The 23,145-nt window shown below is 48.6% G+C and overlaps 1 protein-coding gene across 1 annotated transcript in view; it reads left to right on the plus strand.

Moving 5' to 3' along the window:
• LOC139755773 (uncharacterized) overlaps nt 1-23,145 on the plus strand; it is a 54,929-nt gene that overhangs the window by 21,545 nt on the left and 10,239 nt on the right. The window contains exon 2 of the mRNA XM_071674396.1: nt 4,626-4,851. Within this exon, the coding sequence (XP_071530497.1) occupies nt 4,626-4,851 (226 nt within the window). The remainder of the gene's footprint in view (nt 1-4,625; nt 4,852-23,145) is intronic.

Consider the following 23,145-nt stretch of genomic DNA (forward strand, 5'->3'; position numbering starts at 1 on the left):
CTCGCCCCGGATGACCCCCATCTGGGAGGTCATCCCATCTCCTCACTTGTCTCGACCTTCTGGCTCCAGTGTGGAGTGTGGGTACTTTCGAAGGTTCCTCCACTTCCCCGACGGTACTTTCCTCACCGTTGTATACCCACTGGAAAGATCAGGGACGAAGGATCTGAGAACCCGAATCCTCCTCCTCCTCCTCGTCTCTCGTTGTCAACTGTGGTGTGACAACCATTCCATCCTTAGCTGAAGGTCGAGTCGAATCTCATTCCTCTTGACTTCGTACACACTGCATCACAAAGACATCGAACTCAAGGAAATTTTTCACAGAACATTTCGAGATACAAATTCTCACCAGTGAATGTGTATACCAGACACAGATTCTTATCAAATATATATACATCACAAGACCATACCATCTCGTGTCGCGCTGGTATGGAGGCTCAGACTCGTGGGTAGTAGAGACTAAAAGAGATGGAGAGACAAGTAATGTCTTGGTATGATGGGTCGGAGGAACCAATAGCGACTGACGACAGAGAAAACAAGACACAGAAGTGACAGTCGACGCTGGTAGAGAGAGAGAGAGAAAAAAACAGGAATGGCAAGTTTCAAGTGACAGGAGTGACAGGACACAAGTGTCACGAGTGACAGGAAAGACGGGCAAGAGGTGGTACTGGTGACAGAAAAGCTACAAAGGCTATGGGTGACGGCAGTGGTAGACAGTTGGGGCCATGAGTGACAGGCAACAAGAGCCATGAGTCATGGGCAACAAGGGGTTATGAGTGATGGGGAACAAGGGCCATGAGTGACAAAAAAACAAACAAACAAACAAAGGTCACAAGTTACAAGCAACAGGGGCCATGAGTGAAAACTAACAGGCCATGAATGGCGGGCAACAAGGGCCATGAATGACGGGCAACCAGGGCCATGAACGACGGACAACAGGGACCATGAGTGACAGGAGTGACGGGCAGGAGGGAGGGATGGAGGGAGGCGGGGGGGTTGGGGGAGGGGGGGGGTCATTACTCATCAAGCTACACAAGCAAGGAAATTACATCGACTTTTTAATGAGGCGAAGCCGAGAGTTTAATAAGGAGGTTGCTGGAGGTGGTGTGGTGGTGGAGGGAGGGAGGGAGGGGTTCAGGAGCGCCCTGGCTGTCGCCTCCTTCATAAATATCCATTACTGGAGGAGCTGTGGCCGCTGTGATTATCCCGGGAATTACAGCGAGGATCACGCATACGAAATGCATCGTTAATTCTCAGGTTAGGACTCTTGCAGGGGGTGAAGGTGGAGGGGGAGTGAGAGGTCAGGTAAGGAAGGGGTGAGGATGGGGGAGGGTGTATCAGCCAAGGAGAGGAGGAAGGGGCTGAGGGCTGCACTGCATAAGTGTGCATGGGAAGGTCAAATAACAGACGACCTGATGGTCTATGACGAGGTTATCTGCTGGAGGAAAGTAATGGCAGTACGTGGGGAGGACAGATAACAGAAGACCATGATGGTCTATGACGAGGTTATCTGCTGGAGGACAATAATGGCACTACATATGGGAAGGACAGATAACAGAAGACCATGATGGTCTATGACGAGGCTGCCTGCTTGAGGACGGTAATAGCAAATACCAAATCTACACAGATGGAGACAGGATAGCAAAGAAGACGGCTCTTCCCCACCCACCACTCTCCTCGGTACATCAGCCGCCAGAAAACAACATAGCAATGAACAACACGTAATACAGAACGCGTATATCAACAAGGAAAGGTTACAGGAATGATGAATGGCAAGCAATCCTAATCAAATTTCGACAGCCACAGAGGCTTAGAAGACGAAGAAATCATAGTCATGTATATTATCTATACTACATACATCATTTCGAAGACTTTTTTTCGATCTCTCCCTAAGTTCTGTGGTCTTCCAGTCCCTTCCAGTCTCACTCTCTTTCTCTCCCCGTCCGGGAAAGACTGAGGGGCGACACCGCTTCCTTCCCCGGGGTAATTACTATATCTGTGGCCTCATCACACCGGCGTCGCTTCGAGATAACGTCTGAGCTGAGACAGTGTAGGATGGGCAGCGATTCACCTCATCGCATCCTTCCCACGCAAAACCAGAGACCCTTATCAATGAGGATGAGACTTCTAATGAACTGCTCATCTCATGATTCTTCCATGGTAAATTACGAAGAGTTCAGCGACCTGTAGCGGAGCAGACGCAAGGCAGATCCACACGGCAGCATTGTATATATATATATATCATTTCAGGGAGCGTGTGTGTGTGTGTGTACGACAGTGTTATGCTGAGATAGGAATTTTCATCTACATAGTGTGGGATTCGATGCCTGTAAATAATGTATCATAAACTTCCCCGTAAACCCGCGTTCACGATTACCTCCCTCCCTCTCTCTCTCTCTTTCTCTCGTCGTAGGTAATTGTAGATAGGTAGCTACGTTTTTCCTTCACTTTCATACGTGCCTGGTGGCTAAGACGGTTCACAAAACTTTTGTGTCAGTAGATCGGCTAATCTGTCGTATTCCCTCAACTCGATGTATAAGGAGGTAAAAGTCAGTCTTTCTTATGACTGGGCTGCTCCAGAAATGACATAAAAAATCGAACAATACTATCTGGAAAAAATCATCAGATGGAGGACACCATCTCATTCCCCACCACCGTTTTCAGTGTCTTTTTCATATCCAATCTTTTTCCTGATCTGTCTCTTTCTCACACCATCCTTCCTACCTCCCTGATATCAGACCTGTTTCTTCAGATCACCTGCGCAGCTTCAGCAATAGAGGGAGACCCCTCTGCAAGAGACATGGATCTTAGAAGAACGATATTTGATCAAGTCGGATTCGGCGAGGTAATGTTCTTGTTCGTCACTGAGAATCTGTTCACATCAGACGTCCTCCTGTCACACAATCCCTCTCACACACTCTCTCTCTCTCTGCCTTTCTCTCCGTCTCTCATCTCCCCTTTGTCCGTCTGTCTATCTCGACCGCCACCTCCGTCTCTCTATGTAAATGTGTCCGTTTATCACCGCCGTGTCAACAAACAGCGGTGTTCCACCTAGTGGTGACAGCGGGAATTAATGACACAGAGCCGCCCGCCTCCCACAGACCCCGCCGCTCTCTGTCACGCCCATACATCAAGCCGTGCGATTCCTCCGTGTAGCCGTGACGGCCCTCCTTTTCCGTAGCTCTTGATTCCCTGACACGACATTCATTTCCGTCCGTGTAATTTCGTGAAATGGGATGATTTACGGGGAAGCGTTGCGACAGGAGGTGTTAGTCCGTGAGCGCCAAAGTGCTCTCCTTCTTCTTCTTCTTCTTTCCCACCTACCATCTACCCTCTGCGTCGCTCGTCTCCTAGTTCCGCTCTGAGGGAGGTGCTCACGGGTGCATATCAGAAGGTTGTCATTACCTGTAGGGGCTGGAGGGTGCATGGTAATTTAGTAACGAGGGGCCATAACGGGGAGGGAAGGGTAGTGAACATGTCGTCCAGGTCATGGATCAGGCACGGGTCGCTCTGGCGTCGAGCCAGCAGCTCGGGGGTGTGGATGTTGGGAGGTGTCGCAGTAGTTGATGTGTGGATGGGTGGCAGGCGCTTGCAGGAGGTGGTGTGGGTGTTGGGGACGTCTCAGCGGCTACTGTGGGCGCTGGGAGGTGTCGCAGTAGCTGATGTGTCGGGTGGCACGCGTCGCAATAGCTGGACACGTGCGAGGGTGGTGGTAGGTGACGCAAGAGATGGTCTGGGTGTTGAGGGACATGACAGCAGCTGGTGTAGGTGTCGGGGGCGTCGCAGAGGCTAGTGTAGGTGTATGGGGTGTCGTAGCAGCTGGTACAGATGTTGGGTCGTCGCAGCAGCTGGTGTACGTGTCGGAAACGTCGCAGGTTGATCCACCTTTGCATTTTTCGATGAAATGTTCACACTTGACATTGTCAATCTGGTGAAGAAACTGGAGGACTGTGATTGTCGGGAGGATACTCTAGCTTTGGCCACTGGAGGGATCTCTCCCCTTCATTCTTGCATGAAGACTCAGCTTCTTTACCAAACTGTGAGGTACAATGACATAAGCTTTTATGACAGTCTAAAGGCAAAAAGACTATCCAAACTTCTCTTTTGTCTAAAACTGAGCTCACTGTCTCTTAAGAAATCTGAGAGCTTTGTTACACAAGACCTCCTCCACTTCCAGAACTTCAGAATTCCTGTTGTCTCTCATCGTCGTCGATAACTCGTTCTTTTCAATTCCTTGAGCCTGAATAGGAGAGTAATGGATCATCTTCCTCGTCCACAAAAGTCTCTCCAAAGCTTCTCTGCTTCCCGTTCCTTATCTCATTGTAGTCATTACTTGACCTCTTATACCAAATCAAATGCTTGTTGGCTGTTAAGCTGCTATATTGTCCTCAATAGCCTGTCCCGAAGATCGTTCGCTGTTAAACATCTTATGGCTATGGCACTCCATCTCCCGATTTAGGTTCATAAAAACAGAAAAAGAACAAAATTGCTTAACGCTTTCCGTGATAATATCTCCACTCTGAGCCCTGGTTACTTCTCTGTTGTGTTGATGTCCTTATTAACCAAATGAACTCGAGTGTGAGGCCTATGTGTATGTGCACTGAGGATCTTGGTTCCTCCTCCCGCAGGGTCGCCCGGGTCTCCGGCCGAGGACGGCGACGAAGACGCAGGGTCGGGTCCTCCGCCTTGCAAGAAGCAGCGTAAGGCCCGCACGGCCTTCACGGACAACCAGCTGCAGACGCTGGAGAAGAGCTTCGAGCGTCAGAAGTACCTGAGTGTGCAGGATCGCATGGAACTGGCGGCCAAGCTGAACCTGACCGACACCCAGGTCAAGACCTGGTACCAGAACAGACGGTGAGTGTCCCCAGGTCAAGACCTGGTACCAGAACAGACGGTGAGTGTCCCCAGGTCAAGACCTGGTACTTAGATCATTAGGCGAGTGCCTCCAGGTCAAGACTTGGTATCTAGATTAGACGGTGATTGTCCCCAGGTCAAGACCTGGTACCAGAACGGGCGGTGAGTGTCCCTAGGTCAAGACCTGGTACTTAGAACAGACGGTGAGTGTCCCCAGGTCAAAACCCTGCACCACAACAGTGTTGATAGCCCTAGACTACGACATACAGTGCAACGAACCCTGGACCAGTGTAGATGGTAGGGGTCCACACGTCACGACCTGGCAATAATTTAGCAGGTAAGGAGACACACAGATCAACACCTGATACATACGAGAACAAATAGTTAATACTTCACATTTCTCTCTATGCATAGACAAAGTACCAACAGACACTAAGACAATTATTCATCTTTACGTAGATTGGATAAAACTAACGAGGATGGTGTTTATAAAGCAGTAGATACTAGAAAACAAATCTAACCTTTTTGACACATCCCACAACATCCTAGCAGGCGAGGCCGTACCGTGTGAGGCGTTCTTAGGCGTTGCTGCATAACATCACTCCAGATGACACCTTTCTTTCATTCTTTCTTTTTTTTTCACGCTATTTTCTTTATTTCTTTTCACTTCCATAACGATCCCTCGATGCTGTGTGCAGTGAGGCGCGCACCAAGTCTGGCCTCCAGATGCTGGAAGTGTTTAGTCTCAGCAGTCCGTCATGCCCTGCTATCTATCCAAGATGCAGCGAAACATGCAGGATGAGATCATGCATTTGCCATGCCACATTACTCCACAAGACAGCAGAAAGGGGCGCGCAGACTGCATTTCAAGGGTGGGAGAGGAAGGAGGGTGGGTGTTGGGGAGAATCCACGGGCGTCGAGAGGGCTAGGGTGGGCGGCGTGGGTGGGGTTGGTTTCTCCCTCCCTCCCTCCCTCCTTCCTTCGCGTGCACCTAACACTTCCCTCCTTCAGGAGTAAAGCGGTCGCTTCTCTCCGCCCTTCATATATCCTGTTATTATATCATAATCACTGGCATTCTACCACTCCCTCTTCGTAGCTGTGATTCGCTTTTTTTTTTATCCCCCAGTCGTCGTGGTGGTGACGACAGGCAGCAGCAGCCGCCACCTCTCGAACACAAGCGGAATACTGCGATCTGAAAAATGATCGCGTCGAATACGGAGGTAAAGATGATGCGAGGAAGTGGTTCATTTAACTCAATGTAGGTGGATCACTTTGCCCTTTCAGCGGAACGGGTTTAGCGACGAGGAGGACGCATGCATGCATGGGGGGGATACATGGAATGGTTCTACTACCATCACCAGCAGGAAACAGTACCGACCGCTGGTCCGCTCCCTCCGCAAACACTGCCATGAAAAATTCTGACCGCCGCGTTTGGCCCAAAGGGGGGTCGGTCGTGTATCTGGCGCAGCTGATGGCGCACTGCGTTCTCTGGCCCAGCTACAACCTCCCCATCGTATATATATATATATATATATATATATATATATATATATATATATATATATATATATATATATATGACGCAGCTGGAGTGTCTCCCAGGTATCTGATTCAGCCAGTATCCGAGAGAGAGAGAGAGAGAGAGAGAGAGAGAGAGAGAGAGAGAGAGAGAGAGAGAGAGAGAGAGAGGATAGCCTCCTCCACCATCAACAGACGTGTCCACCCTCCTACACAGACTCCACCAAACATCACACACACACACACACACACACACACACACACACACACACACACACACACACACACACAAGCCTTGTGGAAACGCCTTTCGCACAACACCATAGACATGACCCACCAAAAAAAAAAAAAAAATATGCGTCCAACAATGCGAGACTTCCCATACAGACCATAACACGTATCTTGTATGCATCACATCATACTGAACAGACATGATTTCCTCACTCAGTCCCTATTATTCTAATATACTTCCTCATCATCGAGGAAAACCCACCCCCCTCACCCTACCATGCCTCCTCCGTAAAAGAAATAGTAATAACAACTTGCATAATTTACCTCCTTAAACTCTTCCCTCGCCCATCACACGGGAACCACAGGCCCCCACGGCCATCAAGATGTTATTATATTTGTTCACCGTCGTGATGTAGGGCGACGCACTGTCATTATGAACAGTGTAAACTGCTTACGGTAATGACCGCCGGAGCAGATGGCTTGCCGGGGTTCCAGTAATGCCACCACCCACATAATGGAGAGTCATCACAGTAAACCACACTTGACAAATATCCTCAAGATTCTCTGAAGAGTATTCGGCCATTCTATTGAAGTGGTTTAGTCGATCTAAGTCTCTCTCTCTCTCTCTCTCTCTCTCTCTCTCTCTCTCTCTCTCTCTCTCTCTCTCTCACTCACCCCTGTGTCGTCCAGGGAAGGCATCTTGGTAGACCGTATCTACCATGTTACTGGAAGTGAACTGCGTGAAAAAAGGTCACTGTATCTGAATCACCATGTCACTGTAAAATACACTGTATCACACATCACTGTAAATCACCTCCAGTGTGGGGGATCTACAGACTACCTTGTCTCAGAAGAAAGAAATCGTCTGATGACAATCATATCCAGTTTAGAAAATTGGGATTTTCCTGGTCGCTACGGGTCATCTGAGGTCAGAGGTCACTTTGAATGTCACGACTCAAGCACTGCGAAGAGACCCCCTAGGACGAGCGGATCCGACTAAGGTCACACTGCATACCTGTGCAGGTCAGGTCACGTGTTGTGTTGCGTATTTCGTCACACACACACACACACACACACACACACACACACACACACACACATAAAAGAGGTGTAGGGAGGAAGCTAGACAAATGGAGCTTGAGACACTGTTAATCACTATCATAATCACAGATATAATCATGATAATCATAACGAATATGATGATCATCATTACTGAGCGACAAAGGCCCTGTTTAAAGCTAGGCCTTGTGAAAATCACCGGATGAAATCAACCTATATAACTCGACCTCCGCAAGATTTATGGACGGTAATGGGCTGTTCTGATTAATTCCAACGGAGCCCCCGGAAAGCCTGACATGATCACGAATGATTCCCCCTCTCATACATCACGGCCAATCAGAGGCGGCTCATAAGGGCCTTACCGTTATCATGGTATTCATTACCTGAGGGGCTGATTGCCCACTATGGGCTTTGTGGGCGATGAACGTTGTTTATTGGTTTTGCGGGATCCACACCCATCCACACACACACACACACACACACACACACACACACACTGCACCCATCCATCCACTAAATCCATGCATCAGTCTTAGGATAACAGCCATACACTCCATCCACACGTCTGGCTCTCTCACACATAACGTCTCATCCATCTATCCACAGTCACCCAGGTCCCCCAACTCCTCTCTCAACACGTCCCTATACGCATCCAAGTATACATTCCTTCCATACATCGACAGGTTCTATCCATTTACTAGTTCCTTCCATCCTTCTACATCGTAACTTTCCCTCCATCCATCTACATAATCATTAGTTGATCCATCTAGACCACACCCAACCATCGACTCAAACCTTCTCCTGAACAGTGTGTAGCCATTAAACTTTTAACTCCTCTGTAAAAAGCAACAGGTCTGGGTTAAGGTTAGATATGCCTTTAACCATGAGAAACTGGAGAATTGGACTCGAGCTGAGGTTGAAGGTTCACCCAAATTTTGGCAGCACAGGACACACCTCGTCTCTACACGTCTCTATATCTCAGGCGTCTGGGAATGCCGATCGTAGACATCGCCGAGTAAACCCAGTAGGAATGTTCGCTGTTCTGGTGTGGTGTAGGGCAACGTGCAAGTCTTCGCCAGGAGTATTGTGGTGCTCCAGCAAAGTTGCCATCAACGGCACGTATGACATATGCGTCAGAGGTCTGACGTCATGTATATTGGATCACATTCGACCTCCGGTACGTCTTGTGTGACCAGGTCACGTCACCATATACAACTCGTTGTGACCTGTGGATGAAGTATCGGAAAATGTATAGGGGCAAGAGGAGTGTGTGTGTGTGTGTGTGTGTGTGTGTGTGTGTGTGTGTGTGTGTGTGTGTGTGTTTCGGCTTACGACAAAGGCTCCGTCGTAGAGCGGCCGAGGTGGAGGGGGTGAAGTGAAGGAAGGGGGTTTGCGTGCTGTCGCCACTGTCCGTATCAAGCTGCGTCACGGACGGAGGACCCTCTCTGTACATCCCTGAGCATCGAATGCGCAAACGCCCTTAGTTAAGACTGATGACCGTGGCTACCCGTTGGCTTCCGTCCGCCAATCAGATCAGTCATGTCTCACGTCACGCATGGCGGGCAGGTGCTCGCCCAAGGCCCGCCAGGCGACCCCAACTTGAACGTCCGGACGTCCGCCGTTACTGGCGGCGACGGCTCGGTCGTTCGTTCGTGGTGGGGGTCTGGCTCGGGAGGGAGGGTGACGGTATGTGGTAGGACGCCTGGACGTGGACGTCGTACCGAGGCCGGACGGAGTTCCACGCACGCGTCGTCGCCCGAGACCTTGCTGCTGTCAACGACGCCGCCGCCCGACAGCTGTTCCATGCGTCGTCGCCCGAGACCTTGCTGCTGTCAACGACGCCGCCCGACAGATGTTCCACACGTGGCCCCCCCCCCCCCTCCCCCCAGAGCGTGCTGACGACGACGCCTGGCCAAAGGGCTTCCCGCGAAAGGCACCCGGGTCGACGAGGGACGGCCAGCGTCGCCGCGAGAGAGAGAGAGAGAGAGAGAGAGAGAGAGAGAGAGAGAGAGAGAGAGAGAGAGAGAGAGAGAGAGAGAGAGACTCTCACATCTACCATATGCTTAACGGAATCTTCAGACGCACCCACACAAACACCCCATTCCCCCCCCCCAAAAAAAAAAAAAAAAAAAATACACCACTTCGTAAATACACAATTGGCTACACCCAACACCTACACCCGACCAGCACTAGACGATTCACACAGTCGGTCTTAAGGTTATCATATACATAAATTTCTCTCGTTGTAAAAAGAAATGTTCCCCCAAAGGGGGAGTTTTCTGTGTGGGTGATGCTGCATGCCACGCACAGACACCTGAGGAATCCCTCTCTGCTCCTCCCCATTGTCTGGGGGGATGGAAATCTCTCTATGGGGGATTGGGGGGGCTTTTGATGACAGTGGTGTTCCTCGACGTGATCTCATCTGCCTCCTGCCGGAGTGGGTGTTGGGGAGGCGGGGGGCCTCGGTGAGAAGGCGGCCCCCGCCTCCCCTCTTCCTTCCTTCCCCGGGTGCTGAGACGACCCCAGAGAGAGAGAGAGAGAGAGAGAGAGAGAGAGAGAGAGAGAGAGAGAGAGAGAGAGAAAAAACCCGGGAGATGGATATTTCTAATGTTTTCTTTCCTATTTCTAATGTTTTCTTTCCTCACCGAATCCAGTCACACGTATTGTTACTACCCAGTTACCCAGTAATGTCTCAGGAGTTCTTACTTTCTTGTGGTGATCTTAGAAGTGTTTATAAGAGAGAGGCAGTATAGCCAAATGGCAGGGAAGTCCCTCTCTTTCGTCCAATATATCCTGGGATATATAGAGTCTTGATTCCATCGTCCATCAAAAACCACATTTAAGTACAAGATACGTGAAATGATCGGGTTAAACTAATCAATACTTCTTTGTGTTGATTCCCATACGATAACTCTTGGAACCTACGGATAACTGGAGCAGAACAGGTCGTCATTTCCTGGTCTGCGGTAAGGAGTGAATCACACCACATACCCATCCTAAAAGTTGGCGAGTCGGGCGGGCTAATAATGCATAAAATCCACAAGGATGATGGCAGTATCAAGACCACACAGCCTTCGCTCTCTCGGTGGCGGTGCATTTAGAGTGGAAACGTAAATGGACCGTATTGTCCGCCCGTAAAAATGTCAGGTCTCCTCGGGGGCCGAGCGACGGTCGGCTCCTGGGCTCGGCACGGCCTCCTCCTCCTGCTCTCGTAAAGATGGACAATAACCCACGTCTCCAACATGATATACATCTCCCGTAATTCATCCAAGTTAAACCATAATTGTCCTTTGTTTGGCTTCAGTCCCCCTCACTGAGTTGAAGGGTCTGAAGTACCTTCTCCTCCTCTCACTGTAGGAAAACAGTGGTGTTGAGGGCTGAGCCACCCGCTCTTTTCGAAGTGGCTGAATGCCCTCATTGAAGATGTGGCCTTCCAGACCTCCGGTAAACACCGGTTTTAGATGAGGAAATCTCCACGAAAACTTCCCGTTAAGACCCTCACACATTACATAAGTCTAAGGTAGAAAAGAAGAATGAAAATAAAGAGGACTATTGTGTTCAAAAGCCTCCCTCAGTTTGGTTGAGCCAGATGGATCCATCGACTTGGGTTTGTGTGGACGAATACCGTCGTCTGGCGCCAGGAGGAACTAGGATGGGAAGGTGCCATCGTCAGGACTACTCTCCCAGGGGTTACAACTCCTACAGGACGTAAGCTCAGGCCGTAACCTGATACGTAAGGTCATGCTGGGCACAAGGTGGCTACCTACCACTGCCTTACCGTCTAGCGTAGGGCTGGGTGGGTTCGGGACGCGAGTCCTTGTCATCACCACAGTACCACACTGTCCTCAGACCGACACTCATCCTCGCCACACTATCATGGCCAACCCCACCTCAGCCGCCAGCACCAGCAGGCTAGCCTCTCATCCAGGTCACCTCTCTGAGCGGGTCCTGGTGTCACCCACAACGTCTTACCCAGGGGCTCCTGCAGTATGAGGCTGCGCTATACTCAGTAGCAAAGGACATGATGGATTCCTGCACGAGACTCTGTTTCTTCAACGATGATACAGCCTCGCCAAAGGTGACTTTTCACCTCAAGCAGACCGAGTCCTGCAACACACACACACGCACACTCGCACACACACACATATTGACCATTAAACTCTTCCTGTTATGACTGTTGGCATTGGGCGCGTTGCGTCTGGCCGGTAAAATATCTAGCACGACTCTGGTGCCGGTGGCGGCTGGGACCGTTAAAAAGACGGTTAGAGTCTGGCGAGAAGGTTACCAGACGCCTCTATTTTTCCTATCAATCCCAGGGACAATATTTTGATTCTGTTCTACACAATGTTAGAAGTCATCTGATGGCGTGAATTAGATTAGTATTAGGTTAGGTAAGATTAACTCATGATGTATCAGAGTTCATCAGCTTCTGGGACTATCATACTCCTGCTACAGGCGTTCGAAAGCTATTGAGGTAGTTCAAGCAATACCGAAGTTCAGGTTCATGGCATCAGTCTGGCAGTGTTCTTTAGGAGAACAGCTGTACCATGTTCAGTACTGGTATCAGCTTGGCCCCTGTAACACGACGGTACGACCCTTGCGTGTGTGTGTGACGACCTGGCACGACGGTACGACCCTTGTGTGTATGTGACGACCTCGACTTTCCACCGACCCCTTAAGGTTCAAGTCAGAGGCTAGTCCATGACACCGAAGGATCGTCCCGTCGTGGGTAACGGGTTAATAACAGCTGCCTTACGGCTACAGCTGACTATGTGCAGCAGCAGCAGCAGCAGCGGTGCTTGAACGGTGGCGGCAGAGAACTGGAAGCTGTTCTCCACCGTACTTTGAGAAAAGGAGGAGTTCAACATAAGAATATTGTCAGAAATCTTTTCAATCGTTTTGTTGCAGTTAGCGGAACACTGCCACATCGGCGGACGTGAGTCTAAAGTAAGATGAATACAGGTTTAAGCTGTGAATAGGTCGAAAAGCAGACGGATCATTAAAGATGAGGGAAAACGTGGGGATTTTAATGTCATTAAATAGTGAATAAAAGAATGATTAAAAAGTCAATAAAATCAACGAAAACCTCACTTGAAATCCTTGAGAAAGCGACATGTACATAACATTCAGAGTTATGTAAAGAATATATAATTGTTTCGGTCTTTCGCTTTCGTTCACTCCACTCAGTGAAAGACTAGTAGATCCTTCTCAACCAAACTGTTTACGAAAATACATTTCCAGATTATCAATTTACCCAAAAAAATTTCTTCAAGAAATTAAATCAAAGGGATGACCTTTTTTTTTTTTTAAAACGTTTCAAAGCACTCCTAAAGTTCTACCATAACACTGAAAGTTCAAGGTGATTCCTGGCCTCTCTCTGGGGAAGTTAGGTGAGGGTTTAATAAGTTCTGATAATCTCCTCTCGTCTTCAAATCCTTTCCCACTCTTGCTCAACGGATCATAGAACTACCGCACTCAATTCGAGGCCAACACCGCAGGTGCGATTGCGTTCTAATGACTGTAGCGCAGGTGCGATTACGTTCTAATGACCGTAGCGCAGGTGCGATTATGTTCTAATTACTGCAGCGCAGGTGCGATTGCGTTCTAACTACTGTAGCGCAGGTGCGATTGCGTTCTAATGACCGTAGCGCAGGTGCGATTGTGTTCTGATGACTGTAGCGCAGGTGCGATTGCGTTCTAATGACCGTGGCGCAAGTGCGATTGCGTTCTAATGACCGTGGCGCATCAACTGATATGACATTCGTCGATTGTCATCAGCTCACATCGCCTCGTCCGTAAAGTGTATCTCTAAACTCTGTGTTGGACGAGTCGTAAGCCCGCCAGGCGTCGGTCGGACCCCCCACACCAGTCCCTCCCGCACTCCCACACTCACACATGACATACAATAACACAATCACTTCCCACGCTGTCATAACTCCACAGCTTACGGTCTATCACCGAGAAAACTGCAGGTGTCTAATTCATCACCGTGATAAAGAAAATGGTACTTACAAGCTTGGCTACCACGACGCTCCCCCGAGTGGTAGAGATTTAAGGAGGCAATCAACGGAGCCTTCCTCCGCCACTTACGGTGGCGTGTGTGGTTCTACGTTTTCTGTAGGTGATATAGCTTCCTTTTTTTCCTAGGATAGACCGATGGTTTTTGGGATATTCATCCCAATGAGTGGGACGACCTGACGACCTGAGTAGGACGACTTGATCCCTTGATTAGGATGACTATAGACCTTAAGACGACTTTAAAGCTCTCGGGTACGATGACTTAACCAACTGAGTACGAAGATCAGCCTTCGAGGACGACGACTTGTTGTACCCTTGTCCTCAAAAGAGTTCGAGCCCTTTTACTCCTGGTGGCGGGAGTCATCAACTCGTCGTCCTCAAGCGGTTAAGAGAAAACGACATTCGACCCTTCAAAGAGGGTGACGTAAAGGTCTTCATACGTCTTTCACAAAGGATTGGCTCCACTTACGTCTTTTGGTGAGGAGAGAGAGAGAGAGAGAGAGAGAGAGAGAGAGAGAGAGAGAGAGAGAGAGAGAGAGAGAGAGAGAGAGAGAGATTTACAACATAAAGACAGGCTTCAACCACCGAGGTCCTTGGTTATACTTTACAGTTGTAATTTACTGATGTTATAAACTGTTAAAGCACAAGTACCTCCTATCTCCTCGTGTGTGTGTGGTTTTCCAACCACTGTCACTGTTTCAGGAGTGTCAGTGATCCGAATCCTAATCCCCCACGACAGTGCGATCCTTGAATACACGACGGTTCGACCCGTAGGGTCGGGTCAAAGGCCAAGGCATCGTACCGTTGTTATTCTATGCTGTTGTACTCAAGAATCGTACCGTCGTGCTCAAGGATCGTACCGTCGTGCTCAAGGATCGTACCGTCGTGCTCAAGGATTGTACCGTCGTGCTCAAGGACCTTACCGTCGTGCTCTAGCATCGTACCATCGTGCTCAGTGGTCTGAGCACCAGTGCTCTTCATGAAGGATGGTATATCGGCTTCCTTGCCGTCACACGAACACTACGATCTTCAGTCCAGTAGCGACAACCTCCATGGTCAAGCAGTAGGATTTTTAGGGGTCCCTTTCGTGCTTTTTTTTTTAGGTAAACACGACCACATAAGTGTTGCTCCTGGCTGCCATGTTGCTCCTGGCTGCCGTCGGTCCAGTGTCAAAGGGAGATTGTGATGGGTGACGGCCTCTACCACATCCACCACCTTCTACCACTATCACCACCACCACGATCGCCAATAGGAGCCTCACCACAATCGCCAGCCTCTTACAATCGCCATCATCAACAGATTCGCCAGTCGTCATTATCACCACCAATACCATCCCCATCACCACCAAAACATCACATCACATACCCATTCACCATTAGTCACATCGTCTCCACCAACACACCCCAACACTGACACCATCATCTCACATAGCACCCACCACCACCACCACCACCAACTCTGCCACCATCACCACACACACACACACACACACACACACACTTCCCCATCAAAATCACCATCATCACACCTTACCACCAATATCGCCACCAGTCATCGAAAGTTATCACCATCACTTAATGCTACTGAACCAAACAGAACGAAAAGCTACTTAATAATTTAAATGGATTTTGAGAAATTAAATGTGATCAGATAAATAGCCAATGGACTTCAGTTGGAGCCACTTGCAAAGTAATGCATTTGGGTAATGAAAATACTGAACACGGATACGAATGGTCAGTAAGCCATTATTAGATGTACGAGAAGAAAGAGACATTGGAATGATAATCATCAGATGACGACGTAGAATGCGCAAAGCACTGCCCAGCTGCAGATAATAAAGCAAACAAAATGTTAGGTTTCCCAGGTAGAAATATGAACCGATGAAACGAAAGATACAACGCCTTAGTTAAGACTACACTGAGACTACGCTGTTCAGTCACCAAAACTAGAACGACTACAGAGAAGAGCAGCGAAACCAAAGCTCCTTTGCTCGGAGATAAACCTTATGAAGAAAAACTCAAAAGTCTGACATCATTTCTCTTTTTTTTTTTCTATGAAAGCTAAACTCCGGAAAGATTTCAAAGTATTTAATGATATCAGAAGAAATTCTTCGCGTTAGATAGGGACAGAGTGACCAGGAGCAATAGGGTGAAGTGAATGGGCACGAAATGCAATGGAAGCATGGGCAAAATGGTTCCTCAAGAGGCATAGAAAACTGGAATACACACTACAGTGTGGTATTCTTAAAGGGAAGACTACCAGAAGGTTTTTAAGTCACTGTTAGACTGATACTTTAATGATTTTTAAGTCACTGTTAGAATTATACTTTAATGATATTAGATATCAGAAAAGCAGGCAATCAAAGAATTGCAGTGCAATATGAACTTCAGAAGATGACCATACCTTAGTCCATCAGGTCTTCTGTTATTTAGCCTTCCCGCGTACTCCCCAAAAGCTGTCCTCCAGCAGATAACCTCGTCCTAGACCATCAGGTCTTCTGTTATCTCTTCTTCCCATGTACTGCCATTACTGTCCTCCAGCAGATAACCTCGTCATAGACCATCAGGTCTTCTGTTACCTGTCTTTCCCATGTACTGCCATTACTGTCCTCCAGCAGATAACCTCGTCATAGCCCATCGGGTCTTCTGCTATCTGTCTTTCCCATGTACTGCCATTACTGTCCTCCAGCAGATAACCTCGTCATAGACCATCAGGTCTTCTGTTGCCTGTCCTTCCCATATATTTCCCTAACCACCACCACCACCACCAATTTCAGTTGTTACCGGATGTATCACTACAACTGAAAATCTTCTTCACCACCACAACTTCTACCACACTAACTCGCACCACCACCACCGCCACATATCCCGCCCTCGCCGCTTCTCCACCAGCACCACCAGTACCACATATCCCAACTACATCGCTTCTCCAACACCATCACCACCACCACACAACCCGACCATACCACCTCTCGTATATCCTCACCCTCACCACATCTCCATCATAATCCCCACCTACGCCCCTTACCATACATCGTCTTTTGTCAACCACACTCACACCACCACAGATCCACCTAACCCCTCCCTTCCATCTCACCCTCCACCACCCGCTTTGAGGACACTATGGGAGGAGAAAGTGGGAGTGGTGGAATATAACACCCTTCCCTCCTCCTCCTCCTCCCTCCCTCCACCACACCCAGGGACGGCAGTAGGTTATGAGTGAGACAAATTAGATAATAACATGGTAGCGTTGATGGACGATCGCGGACGCGCGGACACACAACACACAACACAGCTTTATTCCCACCCCCTCAGGACCCACCCACACCCACACCCACACCCCCCTCACGCAATTGTAATTGTGGTTCATGTGTTGCTTTATTTAAAAGTAAAATGGTGACGAGTGTTGTGGTGGGATATTGACTCTCAAAGCTGTGGTTACCGCCCAGTCAGCCAGCTCGACCAGAGGCGGTAGGTAGCCTGCCTCCTACCCAACGAATCCACACAACGGCTTAATCAACTTGTGGGCTCTAACCTCTCGCAGGGTCTATCACCCAGGCAGCCAAGCTGTGAGAGAATACCTCTGGTCTTCTTGCGAGGTCTGGTGAGGGTAGTGGCAACGATGTCATCCTCCAAGAAGCGATGCTGTTCTGGCAACAATCTCGACGGAGGTGTGTGTGTGTGTGTGTGTGTGTGTGTGTGTGTGTGTGATAAACACTGTGGGAGAGATTATTCAGGGTTCTGAGGACTGAAATATGGCAAGGTGAGAAGATGAGGAAAAGATAAGATAAGGGAGACTGCTTCAGCAGGAGGAGGAGGAGGAGGTATCACAACGGTTGCCCCTCGAGCGGTTCGTCTCCCCAGAGAAACTAGAGGAAGCAGCAGCCAGTCGCGTGCGGCGGGTCAAGGACCTGAGTAACGGTGACACGTGGAGACAGCGCACGGCAACAGCTCGCAAAATAACACCAGGAGAACGGTGAGAGAGAGAGAGAGAGAGAGAGAGAGAGAGAGAGAGAGAGAGAGAGAGAGAGAGAGAGAGAGAGAGAGAGAGAGAGAGAGGAGGGCCACAAAAACATCAAGGCAGACGGGAAGTCATGGCTAGAGAGACGTGGGAGCCGGAGAATTGATAAGGTGAGAAGACTTTCTGACTCCACTGTGGCTAAGAAGAGAGGGTAGTACACTACACTGGGTTTAGTTAGACCCCTCTACGCCACTGGGGTTAATTAGACCCTTAGACCCCAGCAGGCATGGAAGAACTGCTCAGCGTAAATATGATTCTGATGCCTATAAATTATCCCTGCTTTGGGGGATTAGGGGCGCTATTGTGATGCTCATGATGTGGGTTTTACAGGATCAGTACAGAGTATATGCTTTTGGCCCAACGCATTCCAGTCATTGAGCGACTGGGGAACGAATGAGATTTAGAGAGAAAAAAGTGAGGGATGTACGTGACAAATGCGTTATTGCATTATCGCATTTAACCAGGTTACTGTTAAGTGACATAGAACATGTATAGGAATAACGGGAGGGAGGAGGGACAGGGGGAGGGAGGGAGGAGGAGGGGTGGAGGATTGAAGGGAGGGATTAGGGTTAGAGGTTGAAGATTCGTCGTTAGGGATAGAGGAAAAGAGGACAGGGTGATGGGATGGAAATCCACAAAGGAATGCCACAACTGGCAGAATAAAGGCGAGAGAAGACGCTCCCTCACCAACCTACCATGATAGAACGAACGGGAGAGGGGGTTAGGGGGAGGAGGAAGCAATGCATCTGGGGACAGAGAGAAGCAGAAGAGCCGAAGGAAGGAAACGTAAAGAGCGAAGATCTATGCCACGACCTGTCATAGATGCTGAGGGCCACGACAAAGGATCAGCCACAGTTCCTGAGAGAGAGAGAGAGAGAGAGAGAGAGAGAGAGAGAGAGAGAGAGAGAGAGAGAGAGAGAGAGAGAGACCAGAGGCGAGCCACAGAAGGAATATAATCACAAATGGCCTCGCCCAAGACGTGATTGTAATTTGGCGATCCGAAAGAATAGGATAAGATTCGAAGCGTTTAAGGGAGTGAAATCTTTATCAAGTTGGATAGAGATATCTGAGCGTGAAGTCGCAAAAGCGACGGACAGGCTGAAATTCAGAAGTAGCTTCGCGATGCCTTGGTTAAGATGATAAAGATGGGCAGATGAAAAAAAAAAAGCTGAATTAGCACACTTTCTTTTAATACAGATGTGGAGAAAGGAAGAGAAAGAGTGGCATAGCCAAGGACGCTCTGAGAGAAACAACAGAGCAAGCACGATAACGCTAAGACAGAGGAAATGTTAAGAGGACTAAAACACCCCAGCCAACATAAACTCCGCTATACGGTCAGCACAGCTGGAGGCATCATCCCACCCGAGGATGTCACACACGTCCCAAGGAACAGTAGTATAAAAAGCTGAGAATGGAAGGCCAAGAAGTCCTAACAGAGTGCCAAAACTGGAGTTTCGATGGGAGGATAATGGTCGGACGTATCCAGTTTGGATGTGATGGAAATTAGATTTCAGTCAGATTACCATATGAAGGCAGGATGACCGTCTGTTGAACGAGAAGATCTGGTGATTGAAATGAAGTCGAGTGTGTTCGAAAATTAGTCAGGGTTACACCGCTAATCAATAGTTACTTTTGGCAGGACTTCTCACCCAAGAGGATTCCACATTTCCCTGCTACTAGATGTAGCGCAGATTCCGGGTAACAACAAGATTCTTTTCAAGAAAGAGGTCTTGGAGTAATTATAAGTAAATAAATGAATACTGGATATCTATATGTTAGATTAGTATGAAGGATTAGATTCTATACACTAATGGGTATATTTTTCCCTTCTCAGACTTAACGCTTATACATATGTATACATACATACTAGAAGTATTTTCAGCGGATTTCAACATACCAATGCACCAGTAATTACCAGCAATAAAATCAGTGAAAATACATAATTCTTAAGCAGCTATGTGGCAACTATACATAAAATATTTCACATTTCATAAAAGAACAAAATGGGTAAAAAAAAAATATATATATATCTATCAAACTGTAGATAAAAGTAATATTGAAATCACTGTTATATGTTCCTTAATCAAACCATGATGCGTTTATGGTTTGAAACTGAAAAATGTTAGAGAATGCCATATTGGATGAAACGTTAGTCAATGCCATATTGGATAACAGTGTTGGATGACAGTGGACTGGAAATGTTTTTCATACCGACAGTTCTCTCACCTGACACCTCCACACACACACACACACACACACACACACACAAGCGGGAGCCACAACTCATGTAGAGTTGCTGGGGGGGGAGGAGACTTGAATTGACTTAGCACCATATAGTTCTCAAGGTAATGATCCCTGTTTACCAGTGTGGGTTGTGTCATCAGTTTCGGGTCTTTGAGCAGAGTCATCAGTCTCGGATCTTGAGCACAGATGATCCATCGGCCCTCGGCAAAATTCTGTGAGGGGGAGATTTTTAAGGCTATGGGACGGTGGTTTAGTGATATTGTGAAGTAAGAAATCTACGTGAGGGAGGTGGGCGTTCTCCCTCACTCTATTTCTTTCTTTTTTTTGCAAGACAAACTTGACAGATGACGTATTTGAATAATCCCATCACACAGGATTGCGAATCATAGTCCACATAGATTAATGATTCACTGAATAAATCATCTCTTTCCGTTGAATGTTTAGTGATGGAACGATTGTGATATACGGGGGGTGGTGGTGGTGGTTGTTGCCGGCCAAGCTCCCTTCTATGGCCACTTTTTCCCCCTTCCCCATCCCTAAGGTAAGCGTCTCTTACTACCTACCTTCCCTAAAACCTACCTACCTACCTACCTAACTACCTTCCCTCGTCACGCTTCAAGAGGAGGGCGTCTTAATTGCCGTCTATCAAGTATACCATCTAACGTCGACCACATCCTGGCCTGCCGGGCGGGTAAGTATAGCGTATGGGGTGATTTACAGCCCTGGCTCGCCCAGCGTTACCGTCTAATTGCAGAGATTTCGACAGATGACTGGATGGTAGCGTAGACCAGCGTGGGCCTTAAGTATACAGGGAGCTTTGTGACGCGTGGGTAGGGGGGCGCCTGACGACGGTGGTGGCCTGGTTCATTCTCCACAGTGGAAGCCTGGTTCGTTCTCCACTGTGGTGGTCTGGTTCGTTCTCCACAGTGGAAGCCTGGTTCGTTCTCCACAGTGGTGGCCTGGTTCGTTCTCTACTGTGGTGGCCTGGTTCGTTCTGTATAGTGGTGGTCTGGTTCGTTTTCCACAGTGGTATAGCCTGGTTCGTTCTCCACAGTGGTAGCCTGGTTCATTCTCCACAGTGGTATAGCCTGGTTCGTTCTCCACAGTGGTATAGCCTGGGTCGTTCTCCATAGTGGTAGCCTGGTTCGTTCGTTCGTTTTAAATTTCATTCGAACAGATTTCTTGTCACTGAATTTTTGTCCTGAGCGTTCTGAGGGTCGTCCCGTCGCGCTAAAGTTAAGGTCGTACTCAAAGATGTTAATATCCACAAGTTTATATAGATATTACAATCATAATCCGCCACATTCTGCACAGGTTCACAATTATACTTATCACGTCTGATAGATCATTTCATCTCTTACGTATTTACGTAGAGCTTCTGCGGATATATATATATATATATATATATATATATATATATATATATATATATATATATATATATATATATATATTTCATAACATCTTCCGATATATTTTTTAATGGTTCGTAGCGAAGACCTTGTTGGTCTCTGGGAGGTCCTCTCCTGACGAAGCTCTGGCGAGGGTCTGCGAGCACAGAGAATCACCCAGTGTGGCGATCATCGGAGGTAGCCCACATAGCCAAGAGCGAGACATCCCCCTTCCCCTAGGGCCTAGGCATGAATATATGGGAGGACGACCCAGCGGAGGAGGTATATGAGGAGGGGCGTGAGCGAAGCCCATGGCACCCATGAGGCAGTCAGTAGTGAGGGTGCCATCGGGGTGGCTAGAGAGCGGTCATGAGGAGAGAGAGAGAGAGAGAGAGAGAGAGAGAGAGAGAGAGAGAGAGAGAGAGAGAGAGAGAGAGGTGTTGGCGTCCCGTAATTGGCCCAGCATAAAGGCTATTTGCTCTGGCACGACTCCTCTCTCTCTCTCTCTCTCTCTCTCTCTCTCTCTCTCTCTCTCTCTCTCTCTCTCTCATATAAACTGATTTATTTCTAAATCAAGTATGGTAATCACAGCCAATATTGTTCATGTAATTGATTGTGGCGGCCGCGGGGGAAATTATAGGTTTTATCATCGCTACGCTGCCGAGAGAGAGAGAGAGAGAGAGAGAGAGAGAGAGAGAGAGAGAGAGAGAGAGAGAGAGAGAGAGAGAGAGAGGTTGTTGTGGCTTGGCTGAAACAGCGGGAGGGAGGGGGAGGCGCTCCCTCCCCAAACCCTCCAACCACCAGTTACCACCTCTGGTAATTAGATCGTTTTCACACCCCCCACTTCGCTGGTGTGGTGTCGGGCGAATGGCACAGTGCGCAGACAGCGCGTGAGTGGGGAGACCTTACGTTTCTGTGGAGGCAAAGGAGGGGAAGGAGGAGGGGGGAGGGACGACAAAAATGATACGCAGGCGTGCGTTACCGACTGGTGTACTGTTGCGTACCACGTCCAGGTCACGAAGGATTGGATGGGGAAGAGGGAGCGTGTGTCGGGATCGACGGAGTGAGAGAGATCTACGAGTTTAAAAGAGACGCTCCGAAACGGTGGCGTTGCGCGCGCGTGTGTGTGTGTGTGTGTGTGTGTGTGTGTGTGAGTGACGCGACCGTAGATCGCCTGTCGGTCTTACAATCCACATCGCTCACGGACTGGGGGCGCGCAGGCTTCAAAGGATAAGCTACATAGACGGTACCGTCTGCTGCTCAACCTATAAAGACACATGGAACAACGAATCACCACACTGCTTCATCTACAGCCACGCCAGGTGGACGTGGGCGACTACCTGGGCGCTGCGCGAGCCTCACGGATTGGGAGGGAGGGGGCGGGAAAGGAGGAGGAAGGGATCTTGAGGTAGGTAGGTAAAGTGAGGTAAATATATACCGTCAAGGCGCGAGTCGATACATGATGCACATATATACAAGGTTAAGAGACGGGACAACACGAGGGTAAAACTCTCTCTTTTCGTAAGACACACACACACACACACACACACACACACGCAAGCACGTACATACATACAGACAAACACAGACCCATGTACATTATGTAAATGCAAGAACTCACTGCCAAACCCAACCATCATCGGAGACGGGCGAACACAAAAGAAAGAAAGAAAGGAAGGAAAAAAAGGAGGTGAATATATCTGACATTGTGATCAATGATTCTCACACACACACACACACACACACACACACACACACACACACACACACACACCCGTCCGTACCCGAGCAACGTATACGACAATGTTGGGCC

This window comes from Panulirus ornatus, chromosome 20, assembly GCF_036320965.1.
Source record: "Panulirus ornatus isolate Po-2019 chromosome 20, ASM3632096v1, whole genome shotgun sequence".
Classification (NCBI taxonomy): domain Eukaryota; kingdom Metazoa; phylum Arthropoda; class Malacostraca; order Decapoda; family Palinuridae; genus Panulirus; species Panulirus ornatus.